Genomic DNA, 27493 nt, shown 5'->3' with positions numbered 1-27493 from the left:
GGATAGCCTATCCTGCTGGCGGCGCCTTCCCGAAATGCAACGTGGAGTGAAAAGATTGTGACTTAACTCCTCTTTCTCAAACGGAAGGCTGCATCCTCTGGAGGTCGCATTTGTAGGCTGCATATGTCATCAAGCCTGGTTTATTTAAGTTAACTGAGCATTACATTTGCGAGTCAAAAGCATATTACAACAATTTACACAACTAAGAATAATGGTCAAATTTATAACTGTTAATATTCTAAAATAAGATCATCTTTATGACGGATGCAGCCTACAAATGCAACCTCCGGAGGATGCAGCCTTCCGTTTGAGAAAAGGCCTATTTCTGCAGCGCGGGTTGCCAGTTGGCGGAAAACACAGCGTATTTAATTTCATTCTTCGTCACGTGCGCTTGTTTCTGTTGGTGTTGTTAATCTGGCAACCTGAGTGTGCGTCAAGTCTGAGGAGGAGGGGCCGGGTGAAAAAAACCGTCTCCAATATTTTGAATTTGGACTGCAATACCTAGTTCAACCGCTACATGCTACATACAGCACCTTTAATGGCGGGTTGTGAACCAACTTTGTCTTCTCATTTGAAATACACAAAGATTCAAATAGAAACTGATTCTAATGAATCCACAAACCATAATAAAACTCATCCGGTCACATATATATATTACAGTTTGTTTATGTTCCTCTAGTTAAGCGGTTCTCAATTCCAGTCCAGTTCTATTCGAACTTAAGTGCCCTGCGAAGTGGACGCGTTTATGTCACACTTCTGTAGTACGTTTGGTCGGTTTGTGAGGACGCTGCAGGCAGTGGCGTTGCGCAAAAATGTAATGAATGTTCCGAAGAATGTCAATGGATTTCCCTGCTCAGGGAGTAGGGAGCAACGAACACTGTGTAGGGAGCATGTCAATTGGAACACAGTTCATGTACGGAGCTCTCTTCTAACGAGCTGATTATCTGAATCAGGTGTGTTAACTAATGAGAGACGTGCTAAAATATGCAGAGCGGAGGGCCTGGATTTGAGAAACGCTGCGTCTAGTTGCTTTGGATAAATGTAAATCTAAGGATCTAAGTAATCTACTTTTTTGATTAACGTGTATTCTTTGCAGTAGATGTAGTTTTGGGTCAGTATAACTTAATATGTTTTGAGAGGTCCTGTATCTTTGAAATGACATTTGATTCGCTGAACTCGATAACTGAAGTTTAAACAATGGAGCAAACGCTATAATCATAATGTACAAAACCTTGTTATAGTGTAATGTATTGTATGTTAACATCCAGGGCAGATGACAGGGAACAGCTATTTTAGGGAAATTAAGGTGGTGTTGTTTTTGGTTAATCATTGGTATTATGCAAGGAGTTCTGTGTTGGGGGTTATATAAACAGTAACTTCTGTCTTTCATACAGCAGTAGCAGACAGAGTTTCTTGACTGATACAACCATCGCATTATGAGGACCAAATTAATTTTCCTAGCTGGTAAGTGATTGTTGATCTTACAGAACGAATTTTTAAGAGCTTGATGGCCTTGGAGTCTTTTATATGTTAACATTTCTTTTTATCTTGTTTCAGGCTTTTCCCTGGCATTGTGTCACTTTGGTAATTTTCTTTTAATTTGGTGTTTCGTTCCTAAATACTAGATTCAAAAATCACTATATACTACTTCTAATAATAATTTATCCATTCTGCAAACCGCTTTTCTTACGTAGGGTCATGGAAATAAAAAAAATAAAAATTTTATATATATATATATATATATATATATATATAATTGCTTTTAATAATATTTCTAATATTTATTGTAATTAACAACTGTATATTATATTACTATGTTATATTATAAATTTACTAAAAAAAATTAAGGTAAGTGGTTGCAATCAATTTATTTTAACTACATTTAAATAAATTTAGTTGACTTTCAACTTTTTTTTTTATATTTTAAATTGTATTTATTTTTTTAAATGTGGCTAAAATAAATTGTTTGCAACTACTTACCTTTAAAATTACGTAAATTCAATTAATCTATTTTTTATTTTTTTTTGTATGTATTCAATCAGTGTGTATGTATCTTGCATTTCAGGAGGGGCCTCCCAGCTTGCATGCTACTTCACAAACTGGTCTCAGTACAGACCTGATGTTGGCAAGTTCATGCCAGAAAATGTGGATCCACATCTGTGCACTCATTTAATTTATGCTTTTTCCATTATTAATAAGGCAAATGAGTTGACCACTTTTGAATGGAATGATGAAACTCTCTACAAATCTTTCAATGGACTAAAGGAAAAGTATGTGCTATGTGCTGTTTTGTTTGTGATTTGCATTTTGTAATTGAATAGAATGCATTATGTAGTTTTGAATACACTCTTAAAAGTAGAAGTTCTTTATTGGCATCAATGGTTCCACAAAGAACCTTTACCATCCATGGAACCTTTTCATTCCACAAAAGGTTCTTTACAGTGAAAAAAAAGGTTATTTAGATAGAAAATGTTCTTCATACTAAGAAAAAACGTTCTTTTAAGAACCGTTCACTGAAAGGTTCTTTGGGGAACCAAAACTGGTTCTTCTATGGCATCGTTGTGAAAACCCTCTTTTGGAACCTTTTATTTTTAAGAGTGTAGTGATAATTTGTCAGAGACATTACAGAGAATAATAATACAAATATTTGACTTGACAGAAATCCCAGCTTGAAAACTCTCTTGGCTGTCGGAGGATGGAACTTTGGCACAGAACAGTAAGAATCCTGCTCAAAACACTGAATTTTGAAGGATGTGTGTTGAACATAAGTGTTTATTTCATCTTCATGGAACTTCTCGTCAGGTTTAGTATTGTGGTGTCCACATCAGCAAACAGGCGGACGTTTATTCAGTCCTCCATCACATTTCTGAGGAGACATGGTTTTGATGGTCTGGATCTGGACTGGGAGTATCCGGGTTCCCGTGGAAGTCCTCCAGAAGACAAGCAAAGGTTCACTCTGCTCTGTAAGGTACTGCAGTATTTACAGATTTTTTACACAATACTGTAGTGTAAGTCAAATTATGCTGTTTACATGATGAGATAACATGGTTGAATGCTTAAGTAAAAAAACAATAAAGATAATAGATAATCGGAGAATGATTGAGTATGCATGCACACAAGCCGACTGGTGAAAATGCTTTTTTGTAAGTATTTGAACTCCAAAAGTTATAAGACCTCCACAAGTTTGTTTTAAACCTCAAGGGGGCTGAGCATCTTGAGCTTCAGTGAAAGAAAAACATCTGACCGTCTGTAAAAAGAGTCGTGATCAATGCGACAAATTTAATAAATTGATTAGGGACCTAGAAATAGTCCAAAATATGAAATGCGTCTCATTCGTTTTACCTCATAACATTTATGTAACACTTCTCAAAATCCAAAACTTGGTTTACTTCCAGGTTTATATTAGATTTTGAATCCCAGGTTCAAAATAGTTTTTTAATATTTCCATTATAATTTACTTTGACTGTAACAGGAGCTCTTGGAAGCTTTCGAGGCAGAGAGTGCTGCCACTGGACGCCCCAGACTCATGCTCACTGCTGCAGTGGCTGCTGGGAAAGGAACCATTGATGCTGGTTATGAAATTGCAGAAATCGCCAAGTATGCCTTCTGAAGAGTTTTTAAATCAATGAATATGTTGTCTGGCCAAGACCCACACAGTCAGCCTCATTATTTGTTTGAATGTCTTGAGTCTGATCTTGTGTCTTCTGGTAATGCAGGTATTTGGACTTCATTAATGTGATGACCTATGACTTCCACGGCTCATGGGAAAGTGTCACCGGGCACAACAGTCCTCTGTACCGTGGCTCTAGAGACACAGGAGACAACATCTACTTCAATACTGTAAGAAGGCCTTCTATCCTACTGTATTCTTAACTTCATGTATATCATATAAATGATTGTGGGTGATACTATGAGTCATTGCAAATAACAAGAAGCTGGAAACATGCAACAGGAAGTAAGTGATTGGTCATGATAATGCAGGATTTTGCAATGAGATACTGGAGAGATCAGGGCGCTCCTGTGGAGAAGCTGAGGATGGGCTTTGCAACATATGGAAGAACATTTCACCTGTCGTCTGCAGCCGATGGAGCTGGAGCTCCAGCCAGTGGTCCTGGATCAGCTGGAAAATACACCAGAGAGGCCGGATTCTGGTCCTATTATGAGGTCTTGCCTTCAGCCTAAACGCATGCACTTACATTACAGCTTGTTATCTGATTGTGCAAAATAAAATCAGAAGAGTTATGAACCCATATTCTCCCATCAGGTCTGTACTTTTCTTGAAGGAACCTCTGTGAAATGGATTGATGATCAGAAAGTTCCTTATGCAACAAAAGGACATGAATGGGTGGGATTCGATAACAAGGAAAGCTTTGAGACTAAGGTAAATATGTCACAAAGGTTTGGAAAATAGATAAACTGTAATGCAGCTCTCATGTTCCAAATCTGTTCTGCTTCAGGTGAACTACCTAAAGGAGAACAAGTTTGGAGGAGCTTTCGTCTGGGCTCTGGATCTTGATGACTTTACAGGACACTTCTGTAAGCAGGGAAAATACCCTCTCATTGGACATCTCCGTACACTTCTAAATATAGGTACAACTCATATCTTAATCAAGTCCGTTTTTACCACAGAAGAAAAAAATCACGCTCTGGCAAATTATAATTGTCATGATTGTGACAAGTCTATAAAAAAAACTACTTCATAATTATGAGTCAAGAATTTGAAATGATGAGATACTAAATAATTATGAGACAAAGTAGAAACTGAGATTCACAATTATGATCTCCTAATGAGACCATTTCAACTGCTTATCTCATAACTTTGTATCTCATTTTGTCCTATTATGACTTTTGCCATAATTATGGTTTACCAATGCATGATTTATTTCTTATGATGCAAAAACGAGCTTCCATACATATGATAAATCATCATAATTAATAGTGTGATTGCCTTTTTAAGTACTTTTTTAAATTATAAAAAGTTAAAGAAGTTACAGTCAGATCTGTGTCACCCTGTCAGTTTTTTGCGACATTTACTGACTGTACAATAATTATGAGTATTGCACAGCTACTCTCCTTAAATGAATACATGCATGTAAAATATTTATTTGACTTGAAATTTGTTCATAATGGTTAATTACCTCTGCGTTATCTTCTAAAAAAAACGAAAAAAAAAAAAGTGTTCCAGAAAGTTGTGTAATAAGCTAGATAATAAATGAAATAACTGGAGAACTAAGATAAAATATCAAATTCATACTTCCTCCAGATTTCCCACCTGTCTCTCCAAGTACAACACATGAGCCTGGAAAGACCACAACAACAGCATCCACTGCTGTGTCTCATGCCACAAGACCTCGTGTTGTCCCGACAGCTCCCTCAGAGTTCTGTGTTGCCAAAATGGACGGGTTATACGTGAACCCAGATGACCCTAAAACCTTCATTCAGTGTTCTAATGGCAGGACCTTTGTAATTCCTTGTTCTGTTGGGACCGTCTTCAATCCTGCCTGCTTGTGCTGTGACTGGCCTAAGAATTAACCTCATGTTGTCACTGTTCCACTCCTGCCAGGGAAATGTATAGAACTTTGGCAGTTTTTTGCAATACTGTTTTGTGTCAGTAATGGCGTAATTTCACACTTTAACTTTTACGTTTTCTTTTCTTTTTTTTAACAGACAGCTATGATATAAACCTACTTTCATAAAATAATATGCTACATTTTGTTGTGTCTTAAAAAGGAAGCCCAGTCTAACTTACCTGATTAAAACTAACCTAAGCACTAATTTTCCAATGCACTCATTTTTACCTTTTAAAGTGGAACTGCTTTGGTAACCTTGACATTATTCATTTTTAAACAAAAAAAACTGTTCGTAAACTTGGAATGAAAAAGTATGCACCTGGAAATTTCAAAATTAATGGAAAATATTTAAATTCAAAGTGACATTTAAGCAACCAATAACACCACCTTTGTGTTCAGCAACAGCTTTGAGATGCAGGTGATATACAGAGCCAGACATAATCAGTCATAAATCACTTCAGTCTAACACAATATTTAATTAATCTATTGGCCCATAATGAAATCTAGAAAACTATCACTCATTTACCATCCATTCATTATCATAATGCCTACAAAGCAAATTTGAAAGTGTTAAATTCACACTTGGCATTCAGTTCAACTACAAATACATAGTGTATATTCAATAAGACCCAACACGTTGAATCAGTTTGAACCTTTATTTTCAAAAAGTTAAAAGAACACTTAAAACAAACATCATATCACCCATGTGAAATCTGAAGGTCAAAAGACCCGTAGAACTTCAATATGCTGGCTGTTAGAAGTACTCTCAACTTAAAATATCTTTGTAATTAAAATACATGATGCTCTGTCAAAAGTTTGTCAATGCTTTGCATGCAATTTCTTTACTCTTGGCAACTCACTGGTATGACCAACATCAATGTTGTAGAGTGTAGAAGGAAGATAAAGACATTGAAAATGACCTACTCCTACAACAGGTTGAAAACATAGCGGACTTAAAAGTTCAATAGTACTCAAGGAGCTGGTTCCTTCGGTATAGATGAGAAGCTTGTCCAACCACATAGAATAAGGTGATCCTGCCTCTGATCCTTCTCAATAGCAGTAGGTATGGCTGGTGGTCCTCCCTCTGACTGAGATGGGCTTCAATACTGGTGCAGGACTGTAAACAGCAAAAACTAAAGTTAGTTTAAACAAAGAAAAGAGACTGGAAAAAGATAATTACTATGTGCAACGATGCATAAACTAGTAACTTTTGATGATGAAATGTAATTTAAAGGGTTAGTTCACCGAAAATGAAAATTCTGACAATTTATTCACCCTCATGTTGTTCCACACCCGCAAGTCTTTTGTTCATCTTTGATACACAAGTGAATATACTTTAGTGAAAACAGATTTTTGTCCATCCATTGAGACCACACATTGACCACTTTGATGCTTCAAAAAGTTCATAAAGAGATTGTAAAATTAATCTATGGGAAGTGAGCAGTTTAGTCCAAATTTTCTGACGAGACATGGTTGACTTATATGATGAACAGATTGAAATTAGACTTTTATTCAAACAGTGATCAGCAAACAAACAAACAGTTCCTGTGAAAGCTCAAACAATACTGCATAACAGAGAATGAACCTCACTGCTTCTCATGCTTGAGCTTCCATTTACCATATCTGATGTTTGTGTTGATAAATGTTTGTGTGTGAATAAAAAGCCTACATTCAACATGTTCATCATACAAAGCGATCGAGTCTCTTCAGAAAATATAGAATAAATTACTCAGTTCATATGGATTAGTTTTACAATCTTTTTATGAACTTTCTGAACCATCATAGTGGTATTTGCGTAGACTGTCAATGAAGGGACATAAATCTCAGATTTCATTAAAATATTTACATTCGTGTTTTGAAGATGAACAAAAGTCTTAAGTGTCAGGAATGACATGAGGGTGAGTGCATGCCCATTTTTATTTCAGCAAATTAACCCTTTAATAAAAACAAAAAAACTTTGCAACAGTATTGTGAATTTTACCTTATGGAAGTGCACAAGTCTGTCTCATCTTAGTTTTCATCCTCATCACTGTATTGTTTTTCCAGGGTGTCTTGGACAATCTGATTAAACATGACAATACAAGTGACAACTTAAGACAAGTAAAATGATTGAAGGGAATTACATACAAATCAAATGTTAAGAAAAACATGCATGCATACCCGTTTGCCTTAGCATCTATGCTAAAGCTTTTGCTAGCCGATGCCTATTGATTTTGCACTGCTCTGTCTCATGGTCAGCTGAAGAGAGTGAGAGAATGAGTACTTGTGCTGAGGGTTGAGGATCCTGTGGGTGACTAAGAGAAAAGCAAAACAATTCCACGATTCATGTCTGTCAAGGCTTAATTCATACAGGGCTACAGATAAACCTTTTACACTATCATATTATGGACACCTTCAAAGAATGTGTGAGAGTGTGAAGTGTTTATATATTTAAGTATTAATATATTTACCTTCAGGTATGCCAGCAGAAACAATTTCTTCTGGACATCTTAAATGCAGATGCCTTCAATTTGCGTCCTCTTCCACATCGGTGTCTGTCTTTTAACTGAAAAAGTAATTTTAACAATAACATGAATACAGACCTCATTTATTTATTTTTATATTTAAGTAAAATCTCAGTGATTTAAAAGCAAATAGACAAACTTAGCTTGGTTGCTATACGACTGGTTTTAATTAGTTAATTTCTAAGCAATAGCACTTACCTTCATTGAGAAAAACTTGGAATGCACAATCGTTAAGCAGTTCCACAAATTTCTTCACTCATTGATACTGAATTTTCACCAGCATGAGGACAGCTGTTGGTCAAGAAAAACGCAAATAGTCGTCAATTTTAAATAAAGTCCAGCAAGCAGCTACAGTTAGAAGCTCCATTTGTCATCTCTCAAACCATATAACCTTATAATGTAATATAAACAAACGCGCGCTTCAGACACATCTCTGGTGTTGGAACGGTTCTTTTCATACGCGTCCAAAAAATATAGTTCAGCAAAACACTGAATTGCATGATCGTTCTCTGTACTGTACTTTGGACAAGAGTGGAACTGCGACATGTAGCTTGACTAACATTATCCGAAACTGTTTATAAAAGATTCGCGCCTAAGTTAACGTTTGCGGTTCACATAAGTAAACAGAACATGACATGAAGCACAGAAATTATCGTGTAAATTTTGCAATAATTGCTAATCAGCATTAACTAGTCTTACCTCAATTTGCAAGCTGCCTCTGGCTCTGTCGGTGGTCTGCCACACTAAACAGAAATAATGTTAGCACTCCGACAAAGTTGTGGAATTTACAAGATTATTCTAAATGTTAAGAAATGTAAACTTAATATGAAAACTGATATAAGTGATTTAAAATATGTTAGACGACACTAAATTTTTTGGTGAAATACCCCTCTAGAATGATGGTTTTAGATTACTTTTAGATTAATTTTGTGCTAACTCGTTTATTACATTGATCTAAATAAGATAATCTTGTATCATACTGATTTAAAATAGAAAGAGAAAGAAAATATATTCCATTCATTGTTTTTAACAACATGAAGTTCATGAAGATACTGCAGGGGGTTTGTGAGGTTAATTAAAAGCTAATAATTCGTTTAATCATAAAAATATCAAATTAAAATCATTTTAAATGAACAACAATCAAAATAAAACATTTACTCAAAAAGATGAAATATTTTCTTTCTTTGCAAGTCATGTGACCATTAACCAACGTCAGAGAACAGTGAGCATGCAAATGCATTACTTATTAATTTATCACCTTAAATTCAAGTAAATATATCAAGTGAAAGAGGTTCATCTGACAAAAAAATATCTTATGTAAATAAGAAATAACATTAATTTATGCATTTTAATTACTTTGAAAGACAAAAGTCTTCCAAAGACATGATACTACATAAATAAGGAGTGATAATTCAAATAAACATTAATGTTAACAATTTAGTTAATTGATGCAATGTAGGTAGGTAGAAGACTTTCTGAATCTATATAAGCGGTAGGCTGTTTTAGGAAGGAAAATTTAAAAGATGAAAAACAAGAATCATTCATAAATTATGAATGATTTGTTGCTATTGTGTGAATAATATGCAATCAATAAAAAGTAGAGTATTTTAAAATGTAATATAATCTAATTATAAGCACTTAATCTTTGGAATCTTATTACGTAATCCACATTACCCAGCACTGCCTGCCAAAGACATGCACATGAAATTTGTGTTCCTTCCTTTCTATGGCAACAGTAGAGTCCTGGCACCTTTTTCAGAATCATCATTGGTTCAATTCAATTTCAATATTAAAAACATAGAAATACACTGTAATTTGCACAATGCTTTAGTGGACCCTGGGAGACCAATGCAGAAGCAGCACTGGTGGCGGGTTGGCAATGAAAATAATAATAACCTCTCCTGCAGAGGTGTAAAAATTTTACTCAAGTGAAAGTAAAAATACTCAGTGAAAATTTTACTCAATTAAAAGTACAAGTATCTGGCCAAAAACATACTTGAGTAAAAGTAAAAAAGTACAACTTTAAATTGTACTCAAGCATTAAAAAAGTAGAAGTACTTTTTTTTTTTTCTGACAGACATACAGAAGTTTGGTTAAAGGGAGAAAACAAAACAAAATGCAGTGGCACAGGTCAAACATATATCTAGTGCAGCGATAACAATTAAAATGCAGCACAGCGAAACACAAACACACACAAAATTGCAGGGAAAGGAATTAAAAGGAAACTCCATCCTTTCCACCCTCACGCCATCCCATATATATATATCTTTTATTTATCAGATGGACACAAACTAAGATCTAAATCATCTAAACTAAATCATCTCTCTTCGTATAATAAGACAAGTATGGGACTTCCAAAAATGACACTTCAAAAACTACACAAAGTGAATATGACAGTAACTCATACAACCCCTGTTAATGAATCAGTGTCTTAAGTGAAACGGTAGGCATATGTAATTACAAATACTAATATTTTAAACTTGACCATCGTGTTCACTTTGTGTGGTTTCTGAAGTGGTCCTGTCCCCTTGCATTACACGGACTAAAAATCTTTGCTTGTATTCATCTGAAGAAAGAAAGTCATGAACATCTGGGACGACATGAATTTGGAATGAATTTTTGGGTGAACTATCACTTAATAACAATGTGATGCAGAGGTTAGAAACGTATTCCAGATAGGCATTTTTATTTGGGCATTTTCTCAGCAAATATTGCTACATAATTATTTGCGACTAATTATATGAATTAATGAGCAAATCATGTAATTATTAAGATTCAAAAATATTAATTGAGAGTCCAAATTCCTACTCAATGCGTCATATAATGACATATTATTAAAACAACTTATCCACTACCTGGTAAGAACATCACAACATGAATTACAATTAAGTAAACATACAATGTTCATTTAAACACTTTTTTAAAGATTTGTAACATTTAATTAAAAAAATATTAATTAGGGTCCAAGCCAGAATGGCGCAGGGCCCTGTTGTTTCCTTCAGGATTATTATTTTTATTTAATTTTTTTTTAGAATATCCGGGGCTTTTTGGGGGACTTAACATGCTCAAAAACTCTTGAAAATTTGCACACACATTGGAATCTGCGGTAGAGCCCTGCACGGGCCTAAAATTTAGGCCCTAGCCCGGCCCTGGCCCGAGACGCTCAGGCCCTAGCCCGGCCCATGTCCGACAGTTCATCAGAATTCTCGGCCCGAGTCCGACCCGAGCCCGTCTTTTTTCCCCCTTCTCCCAAAACAGCTTATCTACTACTGTTTCAGCTATTAAAATAGTTCAGTTTTGTATGAAATGGCTAAGTGATTGTATTTCGTTTCGTTATTTTATTAAGTTAATTTAGAAAAACGTTTGGAGCATTTTTTTTATTCGTTAAATGTAAGTTTTTGTTTTTTAAAGTAACGACCAAGCGGCCAGCGGCAGACAGCGAGTTGATCATAGCCTATGTTTGATAAATTTAGCTTTCTCAAATCATCACAATTTCTCTAAAATTAAATTTATAATTATAAAACAGCTCCACAATGTTAGTTTAAACGCTTGACCTAGATAAATGTGCACTGATGCATATCCAGTAGTTTGTGCAGAGAATGGAAGCTGAAGCGCGCTTTACTGGACGCGCCAGAGCGATCACTTGCTTTGGAAACATTTCGAAATACGCTGTCATGTTTGCTCATAAAGGTAAGAGTAAAAGGCTACGTTGTTCGGAACTGTAAAGGGTCTACTTTTATTTGTGTGCACTCACAATATCAACAAAACATGCTTTTATAAAATAAAGAAGAAAAAAAAGCAGTTTCGGTTTTGAGCAAGCGGTGCGCTTCTGAAAAACCGAAACACAGCATATACTTGCCTCACTGACTTGATAAATATAGTATCTATAGAAAGCTTTGAATTACTACTTTAAAACTAAATAATTCGAATCGAAAACAACGCTCTCTAAAGGCGCATCCGGTGAGGAGATGGCAGTCAGGATCATCATCAAATGCATGGCTGATCAAAAATGCAGCTTTTCCCGAAGCATTGGGAACTTTTTGTAACTCCACGCTCCAACTTCTCCCTGATGCTCTGCATGGTCACTTGTATGCTAATGTGCACATATATGCGTTGCCTATTGCTTAGGCGATGTATAATATTTATAATATAATCAGTATTTAATACAGTAGCCATGTGTGCTCTGCGCGTATATGGGCACAATAAAAGGAGAGACGCTAAATGAGCCCGAGTCCGACCCGAGCCCGATCTGTAAAAAAAAAAAAAAAATGGCCCGAGCCCGGCCGGAATGGACTCAGCGTGTCGGGCTCCGTCGGGACCCGACGGGCTTGCAGACCTCTAATCTGCGGTCATTAGGACGCCGCCCAGGCTGGGACCCGGGCGTGGCACAGGGGCTCTACATCGCCCCCTGGAACACAGTCTGAAAACTTGATGTGTAGCTCACACATACTTGCACGTATTCATATGAAACTCGGTACACATATAGATCTCATTGAGCCGACCAATTTTCGCTCTCTAAGTCATAGGAACAACAGGAAGTAGGCTATATAGGGCTGTTTGAAAAGCGCACGCTCTGGAATTTGATATACTCCTCTGAGGACTTCCATACGATTGCCACCAAACTCGGTGAACATGATTGGGGATGCTAAATTGCGGAGGGATTTTTGATATCTCAAACGGTTTGCCCGTGGCCAGGCGATGAATTATGGCGAAAAATGAGAGACACGAAATGTCTAATAACATCCACATACATTGTCTGATTTTGATCAAACTTCAGGGTTTTGTTCGTTGTATGATGCCGATCGAATAGATGTGACTATTATGAGTAAAAGTTATAGCGCCACCAACTGGCAACAGGAAATGTGTCAATTTAAAAATGCTTTGAATTCAGCATCTTATTTTTACCCGATTTGCTTCAAACTTCATCAGAATAATGACAAAACACGGCCGATGTAAAACTGATTTTGAGGCAGATAACATGCTTAGAATTCCATGAAACTCAATACACATATCCGTATTAATGATAGTTAGACACCGGAAAAAGCTCATAAATGGGCGTGGAAGAGGCACTCTATAGCGCCACCTTTTGTCAAAAGTGGGGGGTTAGTTTAAGCTACAGACACCAAACTCGGTACATAAATTGTTTTTATTAAGCCGGACAACTTTCTAATTTACAGTCATTAGCTACGACCAACAGGAAGTCAGCTATTTTTATTTGAATGTTTGTTTTTGAAGAAAACAGGCTGTAAATAAATTCATACTCCTCCAAGCAGAAACAAGTAGTTCACACCAAACTTTGTCAACATCATGCCAATATACTGAAGATTTTAAATTGCGGACGGGTTTAGGATCTCTCGAACGGTGTGGTAATGGTGATTTATTAAAGTAACAGTAAAACAAATAGCAGTAATTTTCTTATATCTTTAAAGTGCAGTTTCCAAACACTTCAAAACTTTTTACATAAATATAACAAATCATTCTGAGGAAACATGCTTAGTTTCAAAAATGTATCATGCTCAGGGGCCACAAAACAATTTTCATTTGAATATTTGTTTTTTGAGAAAACAGGCTGGAAATAAATTCATACTCCTCCAAGCAGAAACAAGTAGTTCACACCAAACTTTGTAAACATGATGCCAATATACTGAAGATTTTAAATTGCGGACGGATTTAGGATATCTCGAACGGTGTGGTAATGGTGATTTATTAAAGTAATAGTAAAACAAATAGCAGTAATTTTCTTATATCTTTAAAGTGCAGTTTCCAAACACTTCAAAACTTTTTACATAAATATAACAAGTCATTCTGAGGAAACATGCTTAGTTTCAAAAATGTATCATGCTCAGGGGCCACAAAACAATTAAAACTATAACTGAAATTGGTTTAAAGGTGGAGAGTGTAATACCAAGGATGATCACAATATGGAGGCATGACCTTATTTTTCATGAGCTGCCTGTCTGTGTATCAGAATGAAAAATAATGCATAGAATCAGCTGAAATGTTCTGTACTGTCAGTATTCTTTTACACACACACACACACACACACACACACACACACACACATATATATATATACACACATATATGTATGTGGTTTTTTATTTATTTTTTTATTTATTTATTTGTAAAAAATTTTTAATAGTTATAGAATATAAAAAGTATTGGTAACAATTTGCATTAAGGTCTCTTTGGTTAACATAAGTTATTACATTAATTAACATGAACTAAAAAGGAACATTATATTTTTAAATCATTTATTAATCTTATTTAATGTTAGTTAATACTAACAAAAATATACATTTTATGTTAATTCACAGAACATAAACTAATGTTAAGATACACTTTACATTTTAATAATGTTATATATTTATCATTCATGTTAACTAGTATAGTTCAATAAAATAGTTTTTAACATTAGTTAATTCAAAACTAACAAACTAAGTATGAACAATATATGTTTTACTATATTTTTGTGTTAGTAAAACAATCTTTCTGTTAGTTCATGGTACAGTAACTGATGTACATTAAACAGAAATTTTAATTAATAATGTAGTAGTCAATTTTGAACATGTCATTAACCAAGATTCATAAATGCTATAAAATTATTGTTCATGCTAACTTAATATTAACTTATATAATGTTAAAAAATAAAAACCTATTTAAAAGTGTTACAAAAGATTTACATTGTTCTTTATGTGTGAGTTTGTGTGTGAGAGAAAGAGAGAATAGAGAGAGACTAACATTAATAAAATCTATATAATTATTGTTCATATTAATTAATATAGTTCATTTTAATAACTGAAACCTTATTGAAAGTGTTAACAAAATTTTATATGATGTTGTGTGTATGTGTATGTGTCTGTGTGTGTGTGTCTCAATGTCTTGATAGTTTTGATTAACCCTTTCATTGCTGTATCCCTCAAAACCAGACTGCCAGAAGGTTACTGTAATGCATGTGCCCGCTGGGCACAGTTTTCCTGATGCCACCGGCGTGGCGGTTGCGCTGACGGCTTGGGCCCGCCATCGCTGCTTGCAGCTATATTTATATTTAAATTTTCATCACTGATTTTATTTGCACTCAGTCTTGTGCATTCAGTCAATATACACAGCTAATGGCTCTATCAAAACGAAGAATAATGAATACACTTTTTGGGAGAAACACAACTTTTCTACCTCAACATGCTTCCTCAGATTTGATGGTGAACTTTTGAAACCAGACATTTACCTGATGAAAGTCATAACTGAAGCAGAACTGTGTTTGATGCGTGAAAACAATGACCATTGGTTCTCATGTCAAGAACACATGTTTGAGATTCCGTTTACCATATTTAATGTGCATAAGATAAAATAAAAATATAATGTACTTTTTAAGTTGAAATAAAATTGTAAGGAGTAAAAAGTACAGTTTTTTCTTCAGAAATGTAATCAAGTAAAAGTACAAGTAGTCAGTTTAAATTGTACTTGAATAAAGTAAAAATCCCCCCAAAATAATACTTAAGTAAAGTAATCAAGTAAAATTGCTCAAGTATTTTACACCTCTGATCCCTGAACAAAGACACATGTGCACATAAGTGCTGTATTGTAATACCAAACAAAGCAGCAAAATCATTACTTAACAAACATTGTTTGTCTATCACAGAAAGTAAATTATTCTACACCGGCCCCAGTGCACAATTCATGAGGCTGGTTGTGCTGTCTGAGGAGCAGAGGCGGGCTGTCCTGGAGGAGTGCCACAACAACCGTGGCACAGGAAACCATGGGGGCGTGAGGGTGACCATGGACAGGGTTGTCGTGGGGTACTGGGACAGCATAAAGGCAGATGTGGCAGATTGGGTACTTTTTTGGAACTCTCATGGAATTTAACACTATGGCTCTCAGGCAATGAATTGATTTATTGGCTTTGTTTGACCTCAGTTAATTATTTGGTCTAAATAATAAATGTATCCATCAGGTCAAAAGCTGTCACAGATGCCAAAAGAATGACTCCATAAAGACTGTGTCTCCTGCCCTTCGCCCTATTAAGGTAGAGCTTACCTTGGTGTACCACTTGAAGCAACAAGTTATGTATAAGGTGATGTGGTAATATTACATATCTCCACAGGTGAAAGAGCCGTGGGAGGTGGTCGGTATGGACCTCATTGGTCCACTGAAAAAAACTGTGAAAGACCATCAATACGTCCTCACGGTGACAGACCTGTTCACCAAGTGGGTTATCGCTGAGCCTTTGAAGTGTGCCTCCAGCACTGAGGTGGCTGAGGCACTTGTGTCAAAGCTGTACACATTTGGTATGGTCCGGAAAAACATCACTGACAGGGGCCGTGCATTTGTTAACGAGGTATGTGTCCTGATTACCCTCTCCCTTCACACAGGCCATATGACATCATCGCAATTCACGCTGTTTTAAGTGGTCATTGGTCATTTCTGAGACCAATAAATATTGAAAATAACCATGTGTGTCTGAATTAGGTACAGCTTAATGCACACATATTTGCAGCGCTGAACATCAAGCATGCCATCACAAGTGCATACCATCCCCAGTCAAACGGCCAAGTAAGTGTGCCATCATGACATCCCGCAAAACAGTAAAGTCAACTTTAGCCAATGTATACTAAATTGCATGTAGTAATTCCTTCCTATGTTGAAGGATGAGAGAACTAATCAAAATGTGAAGAGGACTCTCAGAAAATATGTTAATCAGCACCAGGATGATTGGGACATCCACCTGCAGGCCATAGTTTATGGAATAAACACTGCAAAACAGGTTATTATTCAAAATGACTAGATAACGTATATCACATACATGTTTTAAGAGTTTTATTTTGTGGTTCAATGCAATCTAACAAAACCTTTTGTTTCAAATTAGAGATCCACCAAGTACAGCCCGTACTTTTTAATGTACAATAGGCACCCCCGTCTACCACAGGCATTAAATGCCTGTGAGACAGACGCCGCCTTTGAATTGGCTGACCCAGAGGAGGAGCTGGAGCTAAAACTAGCTGGAGTCAAGGCCCTCAATGAAACGGTTTGTTCAGAGTTGTGTGGATGGCATGGTCAATTTGAATAAGAATGTTCGCATAGTAATTAATATATTCTTATCTTTAAGGTACGGATAAACATTGAAAAGGCGCAGGGGAAACAAAAAAGGCTTTTGAGGCAAAGAAAAGGAAAGGGGTTCGCCAGTGCTCAGTCAAGGCAGGGGACGAGGTCCTAATTGGGGAGCCCAAAAAGAAGGTGAAAAAGGGAAATTGTTCACAGGATCTCCACCAAGGGCCATTCACCCTCACATCCCTGACAGAGAAGGGTGTGGCAAGTGTGGCTATGTCAGGGAAAATACAGAAAGTCAATGTTTCGCAACTGAGGCCCTACTTTCGGCCACAAGGTATTGTAATAATCCTACTTGGTGACATAGCAAATATAAACATGACACTTGACAATGACGATTAGTATTTACTTTCCTGTTGTGTAGACCATAGCCATGCATCTGAGGGCAGCCAAAACGATACAGAAGACATTAGACTGGTGGACCACCAGTATGCCAATAATGGTCCACTGTGGTCCAAGAGGTTGGGTCCTCAGCAAGAACAACTGGTGAGTGCCAAACTAAACTGGATAGTTCACATGCACAGCTTGTTGGTGTGCTTCAAACAATAAATGCATGATTGCTCATTCCTAACAAGGATATTTTTTGTTATTTCTAGCTGACCTATGTGCTGGACAGAGCACGTCCAGCAAAATAATTTTTTGTTCTGGATGGTCCAGTGTGTCTTCAAAGGGAGGACTTTTGGAGCCTGGGGCTAGATGAGGAGGTGAAGAGCAATGTAAGTGGATATTGCCGTAAAGAGTTTGGATGGTTCTAATGCCTTTATTGCAATTATGCAAAACATTCTGTGCTTTCAGATTGGGAATGCGTGCTTCAGGCTGGTAGAGGAGGCAGCCAGGTGACATGTATGTATTTGTATTTACCTCGATGACTTGCACATAAATTTGCGTTACAGTATCTCACAAAAGTGAGCACACCCCTCACATTTTTCCAAATATTCTGTTATATCTTTTCATGGGACAACACTATAGAAATGAAACTGTGATGAATCTTAAGGTAGTCAGTGTACAGCTTGTATAACAGTATAGATGTATTGTCCTCTGAAAATAACTCAACATTCAGCCATTAATGTCTAAACAACTGGCAACAAAAGCGGAAGGTGGAGGAGAGCAAGGAGTGTAACATCCACCAGCTCTGTGATGTCATCATGAAGGAGTGGGAGAGGATTCCTGTAGAAACCTGTGCAGCTCTGATGAATTTCAAGTCCGTAGGGGTTAAGGCAGCACATAATAATGGTAGTCACACAAAATATTGACAGTTTGGGCACAATTAGGACATGTTCGCTGTGAGGTGTACTCACTTTTGTTGCCAGCTGTTTAGAAGTTAATGGCTGTATGTTGAGTTATTTTCAGAGGACAATACATCTATACTGCAAAACAAACTATACACTGACTACCTTAAGATGCATCAAAGTTTCATTTCTATAGTGCTGTCCCATGAATAGATATAACAGAATATTTGCAAAAATGTGAGGGGTGTACTCACTTTTGTGAGATATATGTATATGAAATGCAGACATACAATTTTATTCAGGGAATGGATGTCCACATTGCTGACCTATATGACATCCCTACATGGAAACTAAGGGAACCTAGTTTGCCAGTAAGTTGCATAAAGTGTTGACAAGTCCAGCAGATACACCTCTTTAAGTGAAGATATGTCCAAGGAGATCTGAACATTTGTTTTTTTTTCATAGGACAATGTGGAATCAAAAGATATTGTCATTTTGCCAGCATGGTCTAGGGGGTCACAAACAGCAAGCCACTACATGCTTTGTGTACAGTTACATCTTTTTAGTGTTTCCTCTATTTTTTAAACCAGTTGGTGGTGCCCCTATAGCTGGCATTAATGGTGTATGATCTCCACAGGTATTATTAGTTGCTAAGAAGGAGGCTATTTTTCTGGACTCATTAAGTCCAAATGGGTTTGGAGATGAGGAATACCGAACCATATTTAGGTTTGAAACACATAAGCAGAGGACATTAGCAAGGTTTGACCTGTGATAGCTTAAGGCTAACACACAGAACAGACAGTGCATGTAGTTACATGCTACTATGGGAATTAAAGTTAATACATGATAGGTGCCTTTTCTACAGTTCTTTCATCCAGTTAAGCCTGAACAGCACTCTGAAAATCTTCAATCTGATGACACTGTGTAACAGCCTTAACAAATACAGATCAAACCGAGTGAAATGGACTGATATCCTGTTCAGGCAAAGCCTTGTTCTTTGGCTTCAGATTTGAGTAAAAGCCTTGTTCTATGGCTTCGGGGTTGGGCAAAGACATTGTTCTATGGATTCAGTTTTGAATAATTTTTTTGTCAAGACAACTTGCAGGAGCAGTGGCTAATGGACTGTGGGTGGAGAAGACTGGCAAAGATTTTGATGTAACTTTGCTTACTATGTAATTTTGGCATTTCATTTTGCTCAGCGGATACTATGTACTATATACTGCAATGGTTGTCAACATCACATCTGAGTAACTGTGTATTACTTTTCAGCCATTTCCAGTTCAGTCAGATGGACAGAGCTGTGGGATCTTCATGCTTATGGTAAACTTATACAATTTCTACTCAGTTTTTCACATTTGTCCTACATCTCTGTAATCATTATCTTTCTCTTTAACAGTACGCCCTCTGCATCTGTACTGGTGCCCAGTTTCACTTTTTGGATGTAAGTTGTAATTCACGGAATGTATGTATCCAAGAATGTTAAAAAAACAAACAATGCAAGACTCCAATATTACAGGCTGACATAACATCTATTCAGAAGTGGTGGTGTCTCCAGATTCTGGAGAAATTCTCAATCGCAAGGTAGGACAAATTTCAAGCAGTAAAACATTGATCTGCTTTACAATTATGCTATATTAAAAGTACCATACTCTGACTTTTGAAAAGGCATGGGCAGCACTTCGGACAGCGCTTTGCCTTCTGGACAGAGGAGGCAGAACAGCTGATGGCAGGCACCCTACCACCTATTTATAGGATTCCTCGACCCCAAATAGTCAAGGTATGGCCAAACTAACCAGACAACCATTTTCATGTATGCATTCTATACAGGTAGGTCTCAAAAAATTAGAATATTGTGGAAAAGTTTAATTCAGTAATTCAGTGTAAAACTTGAAATTCATACATTATATAGATTTATACAACAGTTCAAGTCAAGTGGGTTTTATTGTCATTTCAACCATATACACTGTGTATAGTGAGACAAAACAACGTTTCACCATGGGTCAAGTGGTGTTACACTTAAGGTATATAAAAAGACATTTGGGACAGGTTACATTTAGTGCACACAGGCTAAAAAAATAGTGCACATACATTATTACAGTGCATCCGGAAAGTATTCACACGCCTTTCAATGTTTCACCCTTTGTTACATTGCAGCCATCTCCTACAGACATTTATGTTCATTTTTTCTCTCCTTAATCTACACTCAGTACAGCAAAATACAGAATTGTAGAAGTTTTTGCAAATTAATAAAAAATAAAAAACTGATTCTAATTTTGTGAGATACTGAATTTTGGGTTTTCTTTAGCTATAAGCCATAATCATCAAAATTAACACAAATAATGGCTAGAAATATTTCACTTAGTGTATAATGAATCTATATAATGTATGAGTTTAACGTTTTACATTGAATTACTGAAATTGACACACTTTTCCACAATATTCTAATTTTTTGAGACCTACCTGTATTTTCTTTGTGCATTATACATTCAAACAATCTTTTCCTTTTTAATGAGATCATTATTTTAATTATTCCTGTGTTTCTGCGTTGCATGGCATGTGCTAAAATGGAAGCGTATGCATTCAAATGAGTTAACGTTAGTAGAACAGTGCTGCTCAGTTAGCACAGCTGATAACCTGCCATTGACATTAGCCGAAGCTAACTTCGATGTAGACCTGTTGCAGTTTGAAATAAATAAATAAAACCGTTTTAAATCATGTTTAAATCATGACATGGGTCTTCAGCTTTTACACGTGGCTGATGAAAGCACTACAAATCAGTCAACCCAGTATTGCGTGATAATTGTAACCATGCAAAAAGTCCACACATTTACCATATTTTTACCATAGTAACTGTTTCTCTACCATGTCATGTGTAGCCAATTTACCATGCTTCTCCCACCGTGACAGTAGTTTTACTGTGGTATTTGTAGGTATGGTAACCACAACACTTTTCGTGATTTTACCATAGTAACTGTGTTTACTGTCTACTCTTTGCATTTAAAGAACAGTAACACAGTTTCTACCATGTTTTTACTGCATATGTGTAGTCAAAGCACAGTAACACAACACTTGGTTTTACCACAGTAGCCGTAGTTTTACTGTGGTATTTGTAGTTAAAGCAGTAATTGTACTGAAGTAAATGTAATTCAATATTTTTTTTCTGTCTTGCAGTTAAGTCAGATCACAGCAGCTCTTTTAAGAAGTCATCTCTTGTAAAAGCCATCACTTGTTCCTATTTTTCCGAACTGTAATCCATAATTCATTTACACATAGTTTTTGCTCTCTCTCTCTTTCTGTGCTTCGTGACATTTTTAAATCTCATATTTTTTACCTATTCTTTCCGAAAGCTGCTAGAATTAACAGGGAACTCAATGCTGATCTTGAAGAAACTGCCAAGGAGGCTGAACAAGTCCTTTAATGATTCAACTCTTCACAGTAATGTTGAACACATTCAGCTATAACTGATTTGCTTTAATGAACGCATCCTTATTTTATGTGTTAATAATAACTTTCCTTACAGTCCTTCCTCTCAAATATTTTGGTCACAGATTATATTTTGCACATTGTCTCAACATGTATATATTTCTCTTTGTTTCAGCTGAAAGGGAAGACCAAAGGAAGGCCTGTCCTGGGATTTGATTTTGGCCGTATTGTGCGTTTACGGAGAAGACCCAAAGCTGCAAAGGCAAATGGTACATCTGTGTTGGTCTGAGCACCTTGACTGAACTGTTGCAGATACATTTTGCACAGTATTTGATTTTTCTTAAACTTTGCTTATCACATTTATCCCACGGCCCCATCAGAAAGAACCCCCAACAAAGTGTCATGTCGAAGTAGTAATAATTCATACAATTTAACAGTCAGCAAATTCATACGCGTACTCGTACAAAATTATACGACTTTTACTCCTACTTCTGTCATTGGCCATTGCCTCAACTTTCATGCAAATTGTGCTCATAGTAAGTAGTCAGAGAGTTTATATCATAAAGATTATATTAAGTTAATTGTATTCTTTATTAATCTTTACAAATTGGCGCAGTCTCTTCCCGTTCTAACAGTGCATGATATCTGTCCACATCTCACAGTCTGCCTTTCTTTCCATGTTGATTTTTATTGAATGCATCTGTCTAAAAAGCAAGAGTCTGGAAATGCTAGTTTAACTTGTCACGTGACAAATTAGATCTTCAGTTAATTGGCCAAATCAGATCACTTAAAGCTGTTCACACCAAGAGCAAGAAATATATTGGTAAATATTTTAGCATCCACACCAACAAACAATAATGGTCTGTTTACTGTTATACATGCTGCAGTTACAGTATGTTGTTGTCTGCTATTTTTTGTTGTCAATGTTTTTATTGTTCATCATGTGATAAATAATTTTTCTTCCTGTCTCGCAGGATTTCTCACAGATTTTTAGTCCTTCTCCATCAGCTCTCCACAATATCAGCCCTTCCAAAAGCTTCCACATCTCTCTCATGTAGCACATCTGCTCTCAGTCCTTTACTGCCAACTTCCAGTCTTAACAGGTCTACTTGTATTAATTTCTCCTCTACAGTCAACTACTGTGAGCACTGCACTCCTGTCACAATCACTATATCCATATATATATATATATATATATATATATATATATATATATATATATATATATGTATATATATATATATATATATACATATATGTATATATATATATATATATATATATATATATATATATATATATATATATTTCTTGCTCAAAATGGTTGACTTTTATAATTATAATTGTTATTAACTATAATTTGTCTTGCACTTAGTCACAATAGAAGCAAACAATGATTACTGGAGACAGGAGATATATTTTTAAAGGTAATAATTGTAAAATATTGAAGTATTGTTCTTAATTTTTTACCTATTTGTTTGTTAAAGGGAAGAAAATAATATATTTTCAATTGGAGCCTTGAATATTATTTGGCATCTTATTTGTTTACGATTTCTGTAAACAAATTCTCTTTATTTGTGAATATTAGACAATTTTTTTAATGGGGTTTTCTATTGCATATTTCTTAGTTACCTCTATGCAAATACATGTTTATAATCAACTGCATTTTTTGTTTACATTTTTTTCCATAGTGCCACAAACTGGAGAGAGAATGCTGTTCTGAGCACTATGTTTATCTTGGAAAAGTTTGACACATCAATAAACATTGGAAAATGACTACAAAATGTGAGATTAAATTTTTTTATTTTTGTTTTTTGTTTTTTAATCTGCCCTAAATAGTGTTAAAAATGTCTAATATCACATATAATTTAGCATGGACAGTGTGCACATTGGGAAGCAGGCTTGTTCTTTGCAATCGTCATTGAAACTCTGTAAACTTTATTTTTGTCCATCTGTGTTTTCAATGCATTTTTTGCACATATGAACCACCGGTGCACACTACTGTGTGTCCCGTCTCCCTCTATGAACGTACACAATAAGAAGAAACAATCTAAAATGCTTTGAAACCTCACTACTCAAAAATAAATGCAATATGGTGATTTAAATGATGTTTGCACTTTACTTTGACGAGCCGCTCCAGCGCGCACGCGCTTCAGATGAGCAACGCAATCAATCCCAGTTCTAAAGCCCCTTTTACACAGAAACACAGCGCGGCTATCGCTTTCTCTCATTTTGGATGCGTTTTATACAGTCAAGGCGGTGCTCGTGTCATGGACTAGAGGCGGACGTTACCATAGTAATCGCAAAGCGTGACAAAATGACTATTCACTAAAGTCAGCTCATCCAAAACTTTTAATTCTGTGTCTGATAACTCACATGTTGTACTCATGTTGTTCTCTCACGTCAAGCACGCTTTTAAACGTTCGTGCGCTGTAAAGTGTGCTTTATTATTATTTCCCATTTCATATTTTATAGTTATTTCCTATTTCATAGCCCGCGTCTTGTTTTTTAAATGCAAAAACGCATTCTCTGTGAAATAGCCGCTTAGGACGCAGCTCACGTGCACGAAGCGTCGTCTATTTCCCTAAACAACCACAGGTCCGATTTGCTGGCACAGAATGAGAGCTTATTAAATAACGAACACGATTATTTATTTTTGCTAATTATTATTTTATTTTCGTTAGTTTTTCAGTTACTGTTGTTAGTTTCGTTTAGTTTTTCATTTATTTAGAAATTTAAATTTTATTTCAGTTTACGAAAATGTTTTTTGACCAATAGTTTGTCTTAGTTTCAGTTTTCCTTTACGAAAATAACCTTGCTTCCTATTGCTTGCTTGTCCATGTCCCTATCATAAACTTCTTCCATGTTTGCAATTTGTTAACCAGCACCCTACAGTACAACTGATGAACAAAAGACATGTAACCAATTCAAATCAAATCATTTTGTTGTCACAATACCATGAACGCAAGTGTACAGGTGGTGAAAGTCTTTTGTGCAAACTGCAACATGACATTATGGATGACAAATATTGAATATATATGCAACACACACATATAAGGAACTCAATACAGATAGAGAACACCATATGGTAAATATTAAACTATACAGACAGCATGAAATGAAAACAATCACAGTACACATATACCTTTGCAGTGCAGTACGGTATGAATTAGTGCAAACAGATTGTCAGGATGCAGAATAATAGTGAGTCAGAGTCCAGTCATTGTAAGTGATAGAGTGCAATACATAAGAGGTTGGTGTGCTGTGTGTGGTGTTACTGGTACGAGTTCAGTTCAGTCTGTGGAAAGAACTTGTCTTGCAGTCTGCTGGTGAAGGTTCTGCGATAACATCTGCCTGTTGGTAACGGTGAGAGCAATCCATGGCTCGGGTGGCTGGAGTCTCTGACAGTCCCGGTCTTGATGTCCTGGAGGGTCAAAACATGTATTTAGGGTGTGGTAAGTCAATAAAAAATATATTGTATTTTTATTTATAATTGTTGCACTGGACTTACCATTGATTCTTGTTGGAGGTATGGGCTAAAAGAATCCCTCCACCACTATCTTGTTTCTTTTATGGGCTGTAACTTCTGCGCTGTCACAGAAGAGTTGTTCGTGAATGCAGTCTTCACAGCAGATATCTGATGGGTTCAGGCAGCAGTGCTTCACTTGGTGGCCATTGAATTGATATCTTCATCAACGGGCTTCATCCTCCTTCAAACAAAGAGAGAAAACAAGTCAACGATAACTCCAGAGAAGTAGTGTAGGTGAATACAGGTGCAGGTGTCAGTACTCACCATATTCAGTCATTTCCTGCCTAAATCCCAGAGATGATGCACAGCTGATTTGCTCATTCTAGGATCTATAAAAAAAGATGTACTTTTGTAAGATGTGTATGTGAAAAATGACAACTGGTGACTTGAAGAGTCTTTTGAGAGATCAACATCAAATGCTGTACCACATATAACTGCATTGCTTGAATACAGACATACCAATGGAAATTTGCAACTTTCTAGCTTTCTCTTTTCTGTTTGGGCAGAAGACGACCATGTTCATTCCTCATTCATCAGGACTGGTTTGCCTGTTGACTTGCTGTGACTGATTTTCTTTGCATTTTTGGTCTTCAGCTGTAAAACAAGAAAATATCCATCGACCCCATGTTTAATTATTACTGTTGTTTAATCATAAATTAAGCAGTTATAATAGTAAACTTCCCTGGCAACTCTAGCGGGCTCCTGAGTTCATCTGTATACATCAGATTCAGAGTCTGAGAAAAGGCCATCATGCAAACTCTCAGTTTACACCTTACAACAGAGTATAAAAAAAATGTGTAAGTGAGTGACGGAGTAAAGGAATAAGATGCAGAGAAATAGGCAGAATTGTGTGTGTATGTGTAACAGAATGAGAAGAAAACAGAATTAGAAAAAGCTGTATTCTTCAATAGCAATCTAATATGAATTCTTTTAAATATGATTACATGCTGACGGTATTACAAGCAGTTTAAAGGCCTCTTCACACCAAGGATGAGTCCACACCGCAGCTATTTAACATTTAACGACACAGAGAAACAATATCATTGGAATCTCTTTCAGAACAAATTTTTCCAGATGATGAACAATCAAAACATTGACAGCCAATCAAAATCCACCAGACTTTAAAGAGCTTGAGCATTTAAATGGCAGACAACATAACTGCAGCTCGCACTTATAATAAACAGAACGTTATCATCTGTTGATGTGAAAAATAAATAGTTAAAATAGTTATTATATTTCTTGCTCTTGGTGTGAACAGCTTTAAGTGATCTGATTTGGCCAATTAACTGAAGATCTAATTTGTCACGTGACAAGTTAAACTAGCATTTCCAGACTCTTGCTTTTTAGACAGATGCATTCAATAAAAATCAACATGGAAAGAAAGACAGACTGTGAGATGTGAACAGATATCATGCACTGTTAGAACGGGAAGAGACTGCGCCAATTTGTAAAGATTAATAAAGAATACAATTAACTTAATATAATCTTTATGATATAAACTCTCTGACTACTTACTATGAGCACAATTTGCATGAAAGTTGAGGAAATGGCCAATGACAGAAGTAGGAGTAAAAGTCGTAGAATTTTGTACGAGTACGCTTGTACAATATCGTATGAATTTGCTGACTTGTTAAATTGTATGAATTATTACTACTTCGACATGACACTTTGATGGGGGTTCTTTCTGATGGGGCCGTGGGATAAATGTGATAAGCAAAGTTTAAGAAGAATCAAATACTGTGCAAAATGTATCTGCAACAGTTCAGTCAAGGTGCTCAGACCAACACAGGCGTACCATTTGCCTTTGCAGCTTTGGGTCTTCTCCGTAAACGCACAATACGGCCAAAATCAAATCCCAGGACAGGCCTTCCTTTGGTCTTCCCTTTCAGCTGAAACAAAGAGAAATATATACATGTTGAGACAATGTGCAAAATATAATCTGTGACCAAAATATTTGAGAGGAAGGACTGTAAGGAAAGTTATTATTAACACATAAAATAAGGATGCGTTCATTAAAGCAAATCAGTTATAGCTGAATGTGTTCAACATTACTGTGAAGAGTTGAATCATTAAATGACTTGTTCAGCCTCCTTGGCAGTTTCTTCAAGATCAGCATTGAGTTCCCTGTTAATTCTA

General features: G+C 36.1%; 2 protein-coding genes and 3 long non-coding RNA genes across 9 annotated transcripts; 3 read left to right on the top strand and 2 right to left on the bottom strand.

Moving 5' to 3' along the window:
• Positions 1 to 931: 931 nt before the first annotated feature.
• Positions 932 to 5775, top strand: LOC131531983 (acidic mammalian chitinase-like). 5 transcript variants are annotated; one of them, XM_058763232.1, is made up of 12 exons: positions 932 to 953; positions 1395 to 1464; positions 1558 to 1584; positions 2066 to 2270; positions 2660 to 2716; positions 2803 to 2968; positions 3473 to 3597; positions 3717 to 3840; positions 3982 to 4164; positions 4265 to 4381; positions 4458 to 4590; positions 5264 to 5775. In XM_058763232.1, the coding sequence occupies exons 2-12, from the start codon at positions 1437 to 1439 to the stop codon at positions 5530 to 5532; spliced, it is 1434 nt and encodes a 477-aa protein (XP_058619215.1). In that variant the 5' UTR covers positions 932 to 953; positions 1395 to 1436; the 3' UTR covers positions 5533 to 5775. The 5 variants fall into 5 exon arrangements, with proteins under 5 accessions (XP_058619215.1, XP_058619210.1, XP_058619212.1 ...); XM_058763227.1 differs by lacking the exon at positions 932 to 953 and adding an exon at positions 966 to 1111; XM_058763229.1 differs by lacking the exon at positions 932 to 953 and adding an exon at positions 983 to 1041.
• A 754-nt stretch (positions 5776 to 6529) lies between these two features.
• LOC131531984 (uncharacterized) lies at positions 6530 to 8827 on the bottom strand. The gene is made up of 6 exons (XR_009268826.1): positions 8774 to 8827; positions 8273 to 8365; positions 8021 to 8115; positions 7731 to 7864; positions 7552 to 7631; positions 6530 to 6687 (listed from the first exon to the last, which is right to left on the bottom strand). It is a non-coding gene; the product is annotated as an uncharacterized LOC131531984 (long non-coding RNA).
• An 8565-nt stretch (positions 8828 to 17392) lies between these two features.
• Positions 17393 to 22141, top strand: LOC131531552 (uncharacterized). Its single transcript, XM_058762388.1, has 9 exons — positions 17393 to 17453; positions 17541 to 17662; positions 18690 to 18776; positions 19675 to 19725; positions 19802 to 19846; positions 19922 to 19986; positions 20071 to 20182; positions 21753 to 21840; positions 22004 to 22141. Exons 1-9 carry the CDS (start codon positions 17393 to 17395, stop codon positions 22042 to 22044), a joined length of 672 nt encoding a protein of 223 aa, XP_058618371.1. The 3' UTR covers positions 22045 to 22141.
• Positions 22142 to 22827: 686 nt separating this feature from the next.
• On the top strand, positions 22828 to 23599 carry LOC131532680 (uncharacterized). The gene is made up of 3 exons (XR_009268944.1): positions 22828 to 22969; positions 23204 to 23255; positions 23520 to 23599. It is a non-coding gene; the product is annotated as an uncharacterized LOC131532680 (long non-coding RNA).
• Positions 23600 to 25114: 1515 nt separating this feature from the next.
• LOC131532504 (uncharacterized) lies at positions 25115 to 25851 on the bottom strand. Its single transcript, XR_009268915.1, has 4 exons — positions 25817 to 25851; positions 25622 to 25686; positions 25340 to 25538; positions 25115 to 25252 (listed from the first exon to the last, which is right to left on the bottom strand). It is a non-coding gene; the product is annotated as an uncharacterized LOC131532504 (long non-coding RNA).
• Positions 25852 to 27493: the final 1642 nt, after the last annotated feature.

This window comes from Onychostoma macrolepis, chromosome 23, assembly GCF_012432095.1.
Source record: "Onychostoma macrolepis isolate SWU-2019 chromosome 23, ASM1243209v1, whole genome shotgun sequence".
NCBI lineage: Eukaryota > Metazoa > Chordata > Actinopteri > Cypriniformes > Cyprinidae > Onychostoma > Onychostoma macrolepis.
Note: the sequence above shows the minus strand (reverse complement) of the source record. Positions and strands in the feature narration are given on the sequence as shown.